At 44.1% G+C, this 15,120-nt stretch overlaps 1 protein-coding gene across 6 annotated transcripts in view; it reads right to left on the bottom strand.

The window, feature by feature from the left end:
• Window positions 1-15,120, bottom strand: part of NCOA1 (nuclear receptor coactivator 1) — a 1,112,411-nt gene that overhangs the window by 212,271 nt on the left and 885,020 nt on the right. For all 6 annotated transcript variants that reach the window (XM_085613077.1, XM_085613079.1, XM_085613078.1 and 3 more), the window contains 4 exons: window positions 10,009-10,188; window positions 8,964-9,074; window positions 6,170-6,310; window positions 1,128-1,275 (listed from right to left, as the gene is read on the bottom strand). In XM_085613077.1, the coding sequence (XP_085469203.1) occupies window positions 1,128-1,275; window positions 6,170-6,310; window positions 8,964-9,074; window positions 10,009-10,188 (580 nt within the window). The remainder of the gene's footprint in view (window positions 1-1,127; window positions 1,276-6,169; window positions 6,311-8,963; window positions 9,075-10,008; window positions 10,189-15,120) is intronic.

Here is a 15,120-nt window from a genome sequence, read left to right as displayed (position 1 = left end):
GATTAACCTTTCCTCCTACAGATATTAGAGCAAAGATTGAGCAGGGATGTTTATTTTTGTACAACGCATGCACCTAATCCAAGCCATTTATTTGCTTATTTTAAAGTCCTATTTTTTCTATCTATGTAAATTTGCATAACTCAATCACAGACAGAAACATTGCAAATAATATATAATGGCTGCTTTGGCACACAATAGTCACTATAGACATTGGCCTTCATTGAAGATTTCTTTTATAGGTAACCTCTATACCCGATAATTACATTTCTATATGAACCAATGCTAATTAATCGACCTTTCTTGAAATTTAACACATTACTGTCACTCTAAGAATTTCCAGGCATTACAGGCACGTAGATTCCAGCTGTTAACTAAATTTTTTGTAATCTGAGGTTCTATTTCAATCTTGTTCCCGAATCAAAAGGGGATAGCGTAGGTAACTGGGTTTCTTTCTACTCGGCAAGTACCATTTGCGATCCAGGGGTGATCATCTGGTAAGTGGGATATCAGTAACAGGGTAACGTTCACATTGCATCTGGACTGCAGAAGGACTCTTTTCTGCCCCCCATGCTATGAAAAAGTGCCTAAGGAATTACAATACATTCTACATGCCATTAACTTATTTTGTTATGCTACATCTGCTAACAAACGTAAGCTACTATAGATAAACAATGATATTACGCTCACTAAGCTCCCTACCATTCCTGCTTTGTGTGGCCAATTTTAATCCCTAATCATTTCTAGGATTGCACATGATTACCCAAGTAACCAAGCACATATAAAATCTATATAGAGTGAAAACGGACCTCGTCTAAATAGGGCAACCTCGACTGAATGAAACATTTTCATTACCTTTTTTTTAAATAGAGACTTCAGTCTCTTATAAAATACCAAAGGGAAGGCTTTGCATGCAAGGAGTCAAACTCTCCTCCTTCGTTCAATTTAATCACTATAAATGATCAACACTAATCAAAATGAGGAATTTTCTACAGAATACATCAGGCGAAGGAAGGGTGTGAGAGACTGAGTGTGTGTGTACACATGATAGAGTGTGTCTGAAAACCCGACAGATGAAAACACACTCAATATCAGCGATTGATTATGAAAAACGCCATGAGAAGATTTACCTCTCGATGATATGGATTCCTACGATGTATGGCTGCATCTCTGGACTTTGAGGGCAGCATAGCCGACACTTGGTATGGGCACTTAGCGCTGTCCCATCACTCAGGGTGAATCTATATGAAGGGCTGGAAGCAGTGCCTCGAGTCATCACTGATTAAAAGAAGAGGAATGCAACAGTTATAATAGGCACGCAGTTTATGCAACCTACACCATACAGCAGCAGAGACCGCCCAGACCTCCTGCTAAATGAATACATGTGCATATAGAGACCAGATGCAAGCATTAACAACTTGGTTATAATACCTACCTGGCTTACTCTGCAAACAAGCAAGTATTCGTGACAGATTTAAAAGGAAAAGACTAATCACTAAAGTTAGCAGTTTAGCCATGGGAGAATGTTGGTTTGGTATTGGATCTCTCTCTTTGGAGCTCTAGGCCTACCCCCTGCCAGGCTGATGAATCGTGATACCCCAAAACCGGTCCCAGGATGCTTTTTTCTGGCCCAGAGTGGACCTAGCCTGGCAGTTCTGTCTGGACTGTTCTCATGGGAAGCAGGTTCAAGGCTGATTTGCATATGGCTGGGTCCAAACTGGAAAGGCATGGTGATAAAATAAAACGATGGATTTGGGCCCAGATATCTGTATTTGGGGTGAATGTTTGACAATGTTCAGCATTCCGTACATCATCATTTTGTGTTGCTATAGTCAACCTAAATGGGAAGGGTATACCCAGACGTGGGTCCTGTGCTCACCACGCCACTGGAGTCAAACTAGCCTGGTTGATGAGGGGTGATACCCCAAAACCAGTCCCAGGATCCTTGTTTCTGGTCCAGTGGGGACCTGGCCTGGCAGTTCAGGCTGGACAGTTCACATAGGGAGCAGGTTCAATACGGATTTGCATACGACTGGGTCCAAGCTGGATTAGCATGGGGTGAGAAAAGAAACGATGGATTTAGGCCCAGATCTCTGTACTGGGGTGAATGTTTGACATTGTTCAGCATTCGTCCATCAATTGTTCTTTTTGCATCTATCAAACTTGAGGCACTCTCTCGCTGTCAATGGGCTAGCAAAACACACATGTATAAGGTATAAGACACAGGCAGGAGAACCACAAACCCTCAGCCAAAGGAGGATGGTAGTTTACCTGTAATCCTATTTCTCCTTCATCAGCATCTCAAGTGAATAGTCCGTTGCACTTGCGACGGACTATTAAGGGCTTATAAATATTACTTCTCATTGTTTGAGAAAAGAGGCACCAACACTTCCAGCTGTTTGAATGAACTGTTGTTTATTGAGAGAGACCGCTCAACGCATTTCTGCCATGCAAGACAGCCTTGATCACAACAAAGAAACATAATTTATTCTTGGTTATATGCACTCACATGACCTCTTACATAATCATAAACATATTAGTTGCAATTTTCTACAAAATGCATTTCATCATGCTAACAAATTAAATTTATACCGTAAATCATACGTCAGTGACTACAAATCATTATGTAAAAACCCTTCAACGTATTTTATTCATTTGTATTCACGTTGTTAAATTACAACGCTAGAGCCGCGAGAAGTGGCAATATCATCCAGATTTAAATTAATACAACTTAAGATACTACACCGTACCTATTATACCAGGACACTACTACATAAACTACACAGAGCCGACACACCACTTTGCGTCAGACAGTGTGGAGAGCCAGGCACGTTCTGGCACATATTATGGCAATGTGTACACATCCAGAAATATTGGAAAGCAGTCATGCGTACAATTGCGCAAGTCACAGGGGCAACATTAGTCCCTGAACCCAGGGGGTGCATCTTGAATATCTGGGAAGAAGCGGATATTACGCAGACAGTGCAAACATGGGTAGCGCTGGGGATGGCTTTGGCGAAAAGAGACATTGCGCAACAGTGGGGAGCCAGGCAGGCTCCGACCCTCCAAAAATGGTGTAATGGTATGGACGACCTAATGGTGACGGAGAAATCGGTCTATGTGCACAGAAGGTGCCCCAAAAAATGGACTAAGATATGGGGGAAGTGGAATGACTATCGAGGGAACATTTGTGAACCCCCGCAGGATGAATCCCTATCAGATGACTCAGACTAACTGGGGGTGTATGGGGTGGCATGACACGAGATGTTTGACACGGTGGAGGAGGAGGGTGTGGGGGTCCTGAAGAGACAGAATGGGACCTTTGGCGCTCGGCAGCGGCTGACACGAGCAAACTGTGATGTACTTGATAATGCACGATATGGTATTGCAGTATTGGTTACAAATGGAAATGTTAATAAAAAGAGTTTAAAAAAAAAAAAAAAAAAAAAATTACAACGCTAGAATGCTAACCCGTGTTGCATTGTCAAAGGCGCTTATATTTTATGCAAAGGGCAAAACTTTGTAAAACCAATGCCTTGGGTAGATACATCACTCCAATTATAATATTTACAAAGTTGGAAAACGTACACAAAGTGACTAAGTATACACAGGAGGTCGCCTCTAAGTAGAGTCACTATCCCTGAACTTTTTTAAAGAGTAATCAAAGAATATTTAAATAAACTTTCCCAAGTGGGTCATAATAGCACACTCAAGCATTCTGTGTTATCAAAAACATAACTTACCCAATTATCATATCCCCCTCATGGGAATTAATGCATGATCATTAAAAAGTGTGATATGCATCCATTTACTTTAAACTATCCAGTGTTTATCCTGAAAACTTGAAAGCAAAAGAGAAAAATGTGCAGATCTTCCTCCATATTTAACCCTTTTGGGTTTTTACTGTCTAGCTCAAGTATGCGCCCTGATTCTAGCTTGTGCAGCATTTTCTCCCTGTTGACACCTCCGGGTTTTTGAGAACATTGTCAACCACAAAATATTGGGGCAACTTCACTTCTCCCTTATGAGCCATATTGAAATGGCGTGCAACCGGATGTGTTTTATCAAAGTTTTATAGTACATACGTGTTGCAGAATGCACTTGTTTATTTGATGTATAGTTCTTCCTACATATACCAGGTGACATGGGTAGGTAAGTATGTAAACTGCAAAGTCTGTTCTACAGTTGAAGGCACCCCTGATTTGAACTATTTTTTATTGTAACGGTGCAGTGTATTCAGATGTACTTATGCCGTACTGACATGCTTTTCACTTTGTACATCTCCCAAATACCCTACTCTTGGTTAACCAATTGGGTTTATCAATTCTTTCATAGTTAGGGCAGACAAGTGCATCTCTTATGGATTTCCATTTTTTGTAGGTGATTGACAGTCTTTTCGAAACCTTCTCACCAATTATGGGGATCACTTTTTACCAAGTGCCAATGTTTCAACATCCTTCCTCTAACTTTTTGCCATTGTGCACTGCGGTTAGTTATAAATCTCTTCTCATTTAGAGGTCTGTTTTTTCTACCCATCATTCAACTCCCAAAAATAAGCTCCTCCCTTTTCCCTGCTGTGCGCTCCTTTTTGTTGCTAATAGCATAGATTCAAAGTATCTCTTGTTTGAATCTAATGTCTATTTCACTTTGTGCTTCGCGGATTTCTTCTGTCTCATAAATTTCTCTTGATTTTAAGGTTCTCTCCATTTGGATTACTTCTTTTCAAACTGGCAAGGTGAAAGCTGGGAGCATGAAGGGCAATATTTTCCACTGTAGGCTTACGGATAATCTTACTATGTAGCCTTATTATCTTTGACAACTACGGTCAAGTGTAAAAAGTTAATCTGTTTCGCTTATAGTACTTGTTAAACTTATATTAAGATCATTCTTGTTCAGTTCCTTAACAAAACTATCAGCATTTTCAACTGTTCCTCTCCAAATAATAAACAAATCATCGACAAAACGAAGCCATAAGATAACATTTTCTGATTATTTATTTTCAAACTTCTGATAGAGCACATGCCCCTCCCACCAGCCCATATGAAAATTAGCACAGCAGGGAGTGAAGTAGGTTCCCATTGCAGTGCGGCTAACCTGTTGGAAATCTCTTAGTTAAACATAAAGAAATTGTTGGTATGACACCAATCCGTCCTCTCCAGTAACATTTTCGTATGATTAAATAGACACATTGGGCGTGCCCCTAAACAATACGCAATGGCATTCAGCTGATCCTTGTGATGGATACTTGTATGCAACAATATTACATCTAATGTCATAAGGACATACTCATTGTCCCATGTGATGTCACAGATTTGTCTGTAGTGCTCTGCTGATCACCGGACCAAACTCTCTGCACCCCCTGTAAGTGTCTTGTCCTGTTATCGTCTTTTTCAGAGATTGGCAAACAGCCTGAGTCAGTAGTAACGTAAGATTTACGGTTGGGCTTAGGGTGACATATGAGCTTAGGGAAATAATATAGTTTAGAGTTAGGGTTAAGGGTAGCACACTTACTCTTGTACTTACATCACAATGTTCGGATATTCTCAGTAGCTCTATTGTCAGTAGCGGTACTGTTTTATGTAGAGACATGCAACCCAATATAGGTTCAATGATACTGGCACCTCTGCAGCGTAGCTTTGTCTCTATACCCAACTTTGACAAAGCTGACATAGGGGTGCTTAGACATTTCAATATATTGAAGTAACAGATGCAATCTCTTTTCTGAAGATTGCAAAGGCCAGCAACTCCTTCACTCTGCCCACATTACCATAGTGGCTGGACTCTCAGGGTGATCACAAAAGCCAAAATACTGGCGTACAAACCACTGGATTATCAGCACTGCATTTCAGGCAACATTGAGTATGATGGCATAGACCAAAGAAGAAATCCCATCTACATGAAATGCTATCATTTATGGGCACAGACTGAGATACAGGACACCTGTGGTCATGCCAGTTCAATTGTGCAGTGATCATTTTAACAATCTGTTGATTATGTGTTTGCACCTGATCTGAAACCTAGAATCATCCACCAGTAGAACGGACACTGTTTGCTGCCTAAGATATTTACGTTTTCATTAATGTCATGCACATCTATATCGCTGTACTGATGGGATCACTGATTTTAGATCCCTGATTAATAAAGAAAGTGATAAAAGCTAAGAGTGTTTTACCTTCTTGGAACAGTTGCTTGGCATAGGATGGCTCTCTGCCTTGGGCCTGGAAAAAAGCATATATACACTTCCGGACTAAATCTTCCCAGCCGGTGCTGCCCGAGGCTCTCAGAGAGCTGGTGTCAATGGAGATGATTTTGCCTATGAGGAAAAGGGAAAATCCAGTTAGGGGAATGCAGTTATAGGGATTGTATTGGTTTAAGGGATCATGTAACCTCTTCTATAACCTGTGGTAATACTGTGACATTTCCTACGTTCGCTGTTCATTTCTCACGCTAATTATTGCAATCTGGCACTTTCTTCAGATAATATGCCATTCAAGATAAGCCAGGAAGCTACAGAAAATGATAGGTTTGAGTCACAAAATGGAGGAAATTCATGGTTAGTCTGACTCCACTTCAAGCACAATGGGCTGATTCATGTGACAATTAGCTGGAAGTATACAACCAATATGCGGATGTCCAGTATCAAAGCAGGGTACCAGGGGAGTACTTTTTGAAGGAGATGCCATCAGTCAGGTTCAAATGTGCATGCAGCACCATGTGATCCCCCAAAATACACTGGACCTAGGGACAACACTTTGATCTCAAACATACACTGCACCTAAGAAGAATCCTGAGATCTCATACACTGGAACTAGGGAGAACCTTGCGATCTCAAACATGCACTGAAACTAGGGAGAACCCTGCAATCTCAACCATACACTGGAACTAGGGAGACCCCTGCGATCTCAAACATACACTGGAACTAGGGAGAACCCTGCAATCTCAAACATACACTGGAACTAGGGAGAACCGTGCGATCTAACATACAATGGAACTTGGGAGAACCCTGCAATCTCAAATGTACACTAGAACTAGGGAGAACCCTAAGAGCTCAAACATACACTAGAACTGGGGAGAACCCTGCAATCTCAAACATATACTGGAACTAGGGAGAACCCTGCGATCTTATACACTGGAACTAGGGAGAACCCTGCGATCTTATACACTGGAACAAGGGAGAACCCTACGATCTTATACACTGGAACAAGGGAGAACCCTGTGATCTCAAACATACACTGGAACTCGGGAGAACCCTGCGACTCATACACTGCAACTAGGGAGAACCTGCGATCTCATACACTGTAACTAGGGAGAAGCCTGCGATCTCAAACATACACTAGAACTAGGGAGAACCCTGCGATCACATACACTGGAACTAGGGAGAACCCTGTGATCTCAAACATACACGAACTGGGGAGCACCCTGTGATCTCAAACAAACGCGAACTGGGGAGCACCCTATGATCTCAAACATACACGAACTGCGGGGCCCCCTGTGATCTCAAACATACATGAACTGGGGAGCCTCCTGTGACCTCAAGCAATACTCTGGAACTGGGGAGCCCCCTGTGATCTCAAACATACACGAACTGGGGAGCCCCCTGTGATCTCAAACATACACGAACTGGGGAGCCCCCTGTGATCTCAAGCAATACTCTGGAACTGGGGAGCCCCCTGTGATCTCAAACATACACGAACTGGGGAGCCCCCTGTGATCTCAAACATACATGAACTGAGGAGCCCCCAGTAACCTCAAGACATACACTGGAACTGGGCAGCACCTTGTGATCTCAAACAATACTCTTAAACTAGGGCGCCCCCGGTGATCTCAAACATACACGAACTGGGGAACACCCGATCTCAAAAATACACGAACTGGGGAGCCCCTGTGATCTCAAGCAATATATTGGAACAAAGGAGCACCATGTGATCTCAAACACAAACTGGGGAGCACCCTGTAGTATGCAAATTGTAATCACAAGTCAAATTAGTGCAGAGCAGAACTGGGATTTTATATTCCAATCAGCAGTGGCATCGAGGAAAAGTGAACTTAGGCAATCAGTAGACTTCCTTGAAAAGTCTTAGGCTAACAATGAGATCTCTCTAAAGCACTAAGCGGCAGACGCACACCATATTAAAAAGATCTCCTACCTCAAACTGTAGTGTTTACACCACTACCACTTCGACGTGCATATTAGGCAATACTTTAGAGCTGATTCTGACTTTAGAGTCCTGGGGGCAATTTCAAGGCATGTTCCCCCTTGACACCCTGGAAGGAATCCTGAAAAGCAGTTATATCCTCATTTTTCATACCAGTGAAGTAGAAGTCTAGGCTAAGGTTCATCTTGTGATGTACATTTTACCCATTTGTTATTTCCCGTGTCTGTTGCTTTTTCCCGTTATCTCTACCTGTGAATCATTAAAAGTACACTGGTTGTCCATAAGGTTTCTAGTCTGAAGGGATGCTGGCATATGCCCCAGATAACATCAGAAAACTCGGTGTGCACAGGCTTTCTAAACCCAACGCAGGAGAGGCCAACTCCACAGCAACCACCACACTGCGCTGTGATGGAGTACGCTGCTCGTTACTACAGGTTGGCTGGCCTGGACACTAAGACAGCAGGTGAAGCACAGTGACGCTGAAGCCGGGGCGCGAGGCCACCACGATTCATAAGATAAGGGGTGCAGGACACGCCTGAGGAGAAGATGAAGAGCGAGACATACCACAACACTATGACAATGCAATGCACAACATGAGCAATGGTGCTCTCTCCAGTATCGCGGACATTGAATCCTCTTTTTCCGCGTGACAGCATGCATACAGCTAAGGCAATAGCTCATGATTTAAAGAGTAAAAAGTAATAGCAAAAATCACCACTGAACAGAACAAATGGATAAAATAGGTATATGTCCTTAAAATAAGCCACAAGGTGCCTCCAACAAACACACTCAATTAAAGAAAGACTTTACCTGTAGTATCTTGCTTGGTTATAAAAGATTCTGACGTGGTGGTGGTGGTGGTGGTGGGGGGCGCAGGTCGAGGGATCCTCCGTGCAATGCATATCAAACAGGAGTGAAAATCTGCCAAAAAACACGGGAATGGCGAAAGAGGATGTAAGTGGAGGGATAAAGAGACCAAATGGAAGAAATATTTTCAATGAAAAGGTTAATTTCTGAAGCAGGGAAATTAAACCTGCTTCTGACAAGATCACTTAAAAGAAATTGGGGAGGTCAGGTGGTTTGATTACATCCTGTACTTGTGGTTTTCAGCTCATTCCAAAAGCAATCCCATTTGGCGTACTGAGGGACAGCGCCGAAGATTAACAGCCGCGCCATAAAACGCTGGGTTTATGCCTTTTCCTGTCAAGAGGCTCCCCGTGGAGCGCGCTAGGGCAATTCAGCTAATGGGCCGGAGCCGTTCGCAGGGGCCCATCCAGAGAGAGGGCTGTCTCGAGTTCTTCTATGCCTTGTCCTCGCACTCTTGAGCTGCACCGTGCTGTCCATCTGTGGCCGCCCCCAGACCACCCTCAAGTTACCCTGCTAGGAATGCGGGGGGAAGGAAGGACAAAGCCTTAAGGCATGTGTTTAGTTAGTAAGGTAGTTCACTGAGCAATGCCAACCCTCTGAGCGTCTCTTGGCTTGTGCTGTGGGTCTGGAGGCAGCAAAGCGTGAGAAGCTTTGGAAAGCACCAAGCGGTAGAGGACTTTAATATCACATGTAGCCTAGCCCACCCATCGCTCAGATTAAACCAAGGTGCTAGCAGCCTCCGAAGGGCCCCTGCAGCATCTATCTGTACAGGGACCCCATCTGACGAACCTACTGCGGCGTCTCCTGGGATCAGGATCCAAGCAGGAAGCTGGATGCCAAGGGCTGGCAAGGAACAACCTCTGAGGCTACAGACACTAACAACACAACCTCTTTAGAAAAAGAGCGAAGGGCACAATTGCCCCACAGCACACTTAAATTCGCATTTCCACAGACTAATGCACAGAAGAACGAGTGGTTGCAGGCTCACCTTCTCCTTCCTCTTTCATGGACTTGGGTTGAGAGACGGTGAAGCACTGCATCGCTTCGTACCCCTGCCCTGCTTCCTGGGTCTCCACGCCTGGTTCGTCTGGTGGCCGGATAAGCATTCTGCAGTTAAACGTATGGCTGCTCCGGCCGGTGGCCTCCTGCGGCCACGGAACTCCATTTACTTAAGCAAAAAGAATGATAGTTCAGGGTTCAACGTAATGCATAACAGTGTTGAGCATCAACTAACTTGCATAAGTCATAGTTACCAAAGTTCATTCATATTCTTGTTTTCATCCCTCAGCTGCTCGTAAAGACACCTGTATAGCTTCCTCTCTCTTTGAACTGCCAGCCTCTGTTGCTGCCGTGATCCACTCTCACCATCACATCCGAAAAGCTCTCACCTTCAGCCTTTAAGACTCACTCTGCTCCAATATTCCCCACTATCACTTCCTAAAGTTATTACTTCAAACATCTCACAAGACTTTACAGGTTATCTCTTTCCTGGACAATCCAGCACGGACAACTCATAGCAATGCTAAGGTGTACTAATTGGCTAGACAGTCATCCAATATCAGAGCTGTCACCCACATCATCATGAATTATCTTCTCAACTTCAACTGCTTCAATTTTTCAGCCCTCTTGCTTCCTGGGCCCTCAACCCAGAACCTCTTGATCACAACGCTCTCTATTAAATGACTTCTCCCAACTGTTTTCTGCCCTACAGCTTTTAACTGAGCGCAATGCGCAATGCTCACATCATGACTCCATTCCCATTCGCCGTCCACCCTTTCTCCTTTCTCCCGGTCACCTACTGTACCTACCAGCTCAAAGAACCTTGCAGTCTTGATAGCCAGCAATGGGTAGGCCAGTGTTGAGAAGTAGGCAAAGGCAGTGGTCAGTATATGGCCTAAAGTTACAAGTCTCAAAGGGTATGTCTGCTCAATTTATAGAATAAAGCCCTAGCCTGGCAGACTGTGTCGTTTAAAAAAGAGATGTGCCTGCATTTTAATAAATCATATTCTCTTTCACAACTCTGATTTGTTAAATTAATTATCATTTGGTAATTTTGTAAACGGCTATGTTGTGACGGGGTGACTACGTGCATCACTGATTCTTTTTTTGCTCCAACTTCTTTCTGAGTGAAATGAAGTAGAGTCTGCACGAGTCAGGCTCTCTGATGGATCAAGCCCAGAATGAGGCGATGCTGTACTTGCGCACAATGGGGCACTGGCCATTTTGGAGGAAGGTACCTCCTGTGGAGGTATGATGTGAAGGAAAGGCCTTCATTCTTTTCTTGAAAGCAGTCAGATTTGGGTGGTTCCTGAGACCTGGGCGGAGTCTGTTCCAGATCTGAGCATCCATTACCCGGATGGACCTACTGCAGCCAGTGTTTGAGAATGAATTGGACCCCGATGATCAGGTTTACGTTGCTGATACCCAGCGTTTGACTAACTGTGTAGGTCAGAAACAGAGCCTGCAGATACAATGGGGCCATGGCCTTCCCAAGCTTTGAAAACTGTACAGAGAAGGCTGAAGTTTAGTTTTTGCACCACCAGTAAGGGGTCTAGAGTACTGCAGGAATGGGAGTCTATTTCTTAGGTTAAGACAGAGCCTGGATACGTGGTTTTTAGGTCTTGCAGCAGACAGGAACCTTTCACTTTAATAAAATTATAAGTATATTATACTTAATTTTAGGGGCTTTCATCCAGCCCTCTTCACCCATTGGGCTGTTATAGTGTCTTTGAACTTTTTCTTCCTCCAACTAAAGCAATCAAATGAGGCAATGGGTCACCTCGCATCAGCCATTGGCTGAATTCACTGTGTGTGACAGCACACTCTTTTACAAGGAGCACATCCACACACAAAGTAGTTCCCTTCAGTGCCAGGGACTACTATGGCACTATATGATGTTTGAGACCAAACCTTTTTTTTGCTTTTAGCCTATTTCTTTTTTTTAGATTGAACCCCCAAACAATACAGTTATGCAAAGACAAAACAAGCATTGGCAAAGCCAAAAGATGTGCAGCCAAAGGCAGGCAATTGACTTTACCAATGGCTGTTTAGTCTGTGATTTGACGGTTCAAGGCTAGTTTAGTGGAGTCGTGTATTTGCTGCTGAGATTTGTGTCTTGACCCGATGTTCAAGTATGAGTGTACTATCCTAGCCTTTTATCCTTTGGAAAGTAATAAAATGAAGTAACGGAGCGCTTGCTAATAGTAGGATATGGAATATTGTAAAGCTAGAGCTAGATAAACGGCCCCCCACATTCGCCGGGGATGCCTGGTTTCACCTTGGAGATACCCTGGAGGGACCATCTCACAGGGATAGCCAGGACGGGTTCCCCAGCGGTCTACAGCGCCACGACGCCTCAGGGCAGCAGTGCGCTTTACAAGACACATACATTTACATTTACATCACAATGTTAAAATTCAGAGTAGCTTTGGTTTGCAATGCAATAATGCAGGCACCTCCATCTGTGTTTGGAAAGCTTGACTAAGACTCTCAGCTCCAAAAAATACAACTTACAGGGTGATTTAAAAGCCAATTGTGTAGGCGAAGTCTGAAAGGGAGCAAGCAGTGAAACAGAAAACAATACAGGTCTCGGTCCAACCAGGAAAACGGAGTAGATTGCAACAGCTAAAAAAAAAAAGTACTGTGTGTGAAGCTATATTTAACTCCATTCATTGTGCATTTGTTTAGCGTTTGTCAGCAGTGCCAGATTATCTGAAGTGGATGTATCCAAAATGAATTTCCTGGCTGAGGCTGTAACTTCACCCCATCAAAGAACATTTTCAGTAATAGCTGTACCAAACAGCCTCAATATTATGCCAAGATAAAAAAAGACCAAATACTACAACATGCAAAGGAAAGAACCATTCACTGTGATAATTAACCCTCCGTACTTCCTCTGAGGCGACTACCCAGATGTGAAGATGCATTTGGGTTCTATGGCCTGCCTCTTTCTTATCGCCAGTCTCCTTTTCTTCATATTATTTTTAATAGGGTACCTTGTGGACGACGGATTTTACACCTACCCATATGACCACAATGTTGTCACCCTTCCCTGGTACCACTCGCCTCAATACTTAGAAATAGTTTCTAAAGACTGAATGTTAAGGTAGGTGGGGAGATGACCAGCGACAACGAGCGAGTGTGAAGCAAAGTCTACATTCTGCAGAACACGCTTGCTGGCAGTGGCGGCTCCTCCGCTAACGTGAAGGCGCGTCGCCCCACTGCCAGGAGCAGCAAAGACAGGGAAAAAGAAAATGATAATAGCGGAATGTTACTATCATTTTACTTTGCCCTCCTGCTGCGGCTGTGCGTGAGGGGGCGGGCGGAGCTGCAGTGGAGGACTGGTAGAACACTCCTGTGCGCAATGACTGTTTGGCCGGCCCTCTCAGTCCGCCCAAACCAGTCATGCGCACTTCCCTGTTTTCCATGCAGGCTGTATTACAGCCTGCATGGAGAACACGCCCACCTTCTCCAGCCCCTGGCTGCGCGCCGTGTTGTGGCGCTCAGACCAATCACAACGCTCCATTGGAGCGCTGTGATTGGCTTAGGGGTTTGAGACATGGAGTTGGACACACGCAAGCAGGAAAAAAAACGCAGGACCCGGTGGCCGTAAGGTAAGTTTTATTTTGTCTTTTTAAAAGCAGCCTCCCCCCACCCACGCACCCCCTGCAAGCTGTGCCGGTGCCGGCCACCCCTGCTTGCTGGCATGAAATTCTCTCTGAAACACTCCCTTTTCAGTGTCAATTATCCAGTCCAAAATTTTACTTCAGAGCCAGAGACCTGGATGTCAAGTTAAAAGTAGAAATAAGAAAAGAAAGACGATCTATTTAATGGCGATATAGGCTTCGCAACCCACTGTTCCCCAGACAATTTAGGCTGTGCACCAGGGGCGGCTCCTCCACTAAGGTGGAGGAGCGTCGCCCCACTGCTCTTAGAGCAGAAAAATAAAATTATAATAGCATTGTTTATTTTTAAAATTTTTATTTTACAGAGTTTTATATAGCGTGAACTTGACCCGAATCGGGTATCAGAGCGCTTTACATAGCACCAGTTGCATTACATGAGGACACATTCATTTTTGTTAAGCACATGGGAGATCAAGTGACTTGCCCAGAATCACAGGATTTTAATCGTCATTGTCGAGACTCAAACCCAGTTCCCTAGATTCAAGGTCTATCGCCCTGGCCGTTAGGCCAACTCCTCTCCCCAAGTTATTATTATTTTATTATTCGTAGGTTCGGGGTGGGTTAGGGAGGGGCTGGTGGCACAGGGGGAGGAGTGGTTTGCACATTCAAAGTGTGCATGACTGTTTGGCCGGCTCTCCTGGGCCAGCCAAACAGTCATGCGCACTTTGCATGTTCCCCACCAGGCTGTAACGCACAGACTGGTGAGGAACATTCCTAGGCTCCCATTCCCAGTCAGAGCGCCAAACCACGGCACTCAGACCAACTACAACGCTGCATTGCAGGTTTGTGATTAGCTTTGGGGAGGAAGCCCGTGTGCTTCCTGGTTCTCGGTGCGGAAAGAAGACAAGGGACGATGGAGGAGAGACGCGGAGAGGAGGTAAGTGTTTTTTTAAATTATGTACCCCCCACTTCTCCTCCACCCCTACACTCTCGTTCTTTGCCAGCGACAACTGCTGTGCACCAGTACCACACCTCCTTAGGTGGCAGTCATCAAGGTCTAGATGGGGTAGAAAATGAGCACGCTCCCACATGCGCAATAGAAAGCACACATTTCAAGTGCCTGTTCAGCATGGCTCATATATAGGTATTACATTCTTTCATAGTAACTCTAAACACTAGTCAATTGGTCGGTGGTTACTGGAAAACAGAAGCAAACCACTTCAGAATTCCATGCTCGTTGGATTAGTGGTTTACAATACATGGGATTCTGCAATCCCTGTAAAAACATGTTTTTTAAAACCTGCCTCTAATTTCTTAATGACAAGCAACTGGGTTAATTTCTTTATAATAGGAGACCTGTGATGCACCTTGTTGCCAATTCTATAGAAATGACGTCAGAGCTCAACTGCAATAACTTATTACAGCTGAGTTCTGATGTCACAAACAATCCCTGCTCCCAGAGCAAGCAACCAAGT

The sequence above is a fragment of the Triturus cristatus genome, chromosome 6 (assembly GCF_964204655.1).
Source record: "Triturus cristatus chromosome 6, aTriCri1.1, whole genome shotgun sequence".
Taxonomy (NCBI): domain Eukaryota; kingdom Metazoa; phylum Chordata; class Amphibia; order Caudata; family Salamandridae; genus Triturus; species Triturus cristatus.
This window is presented reverse-complemented; position numbering and strand designations above follow the sequence as displayed.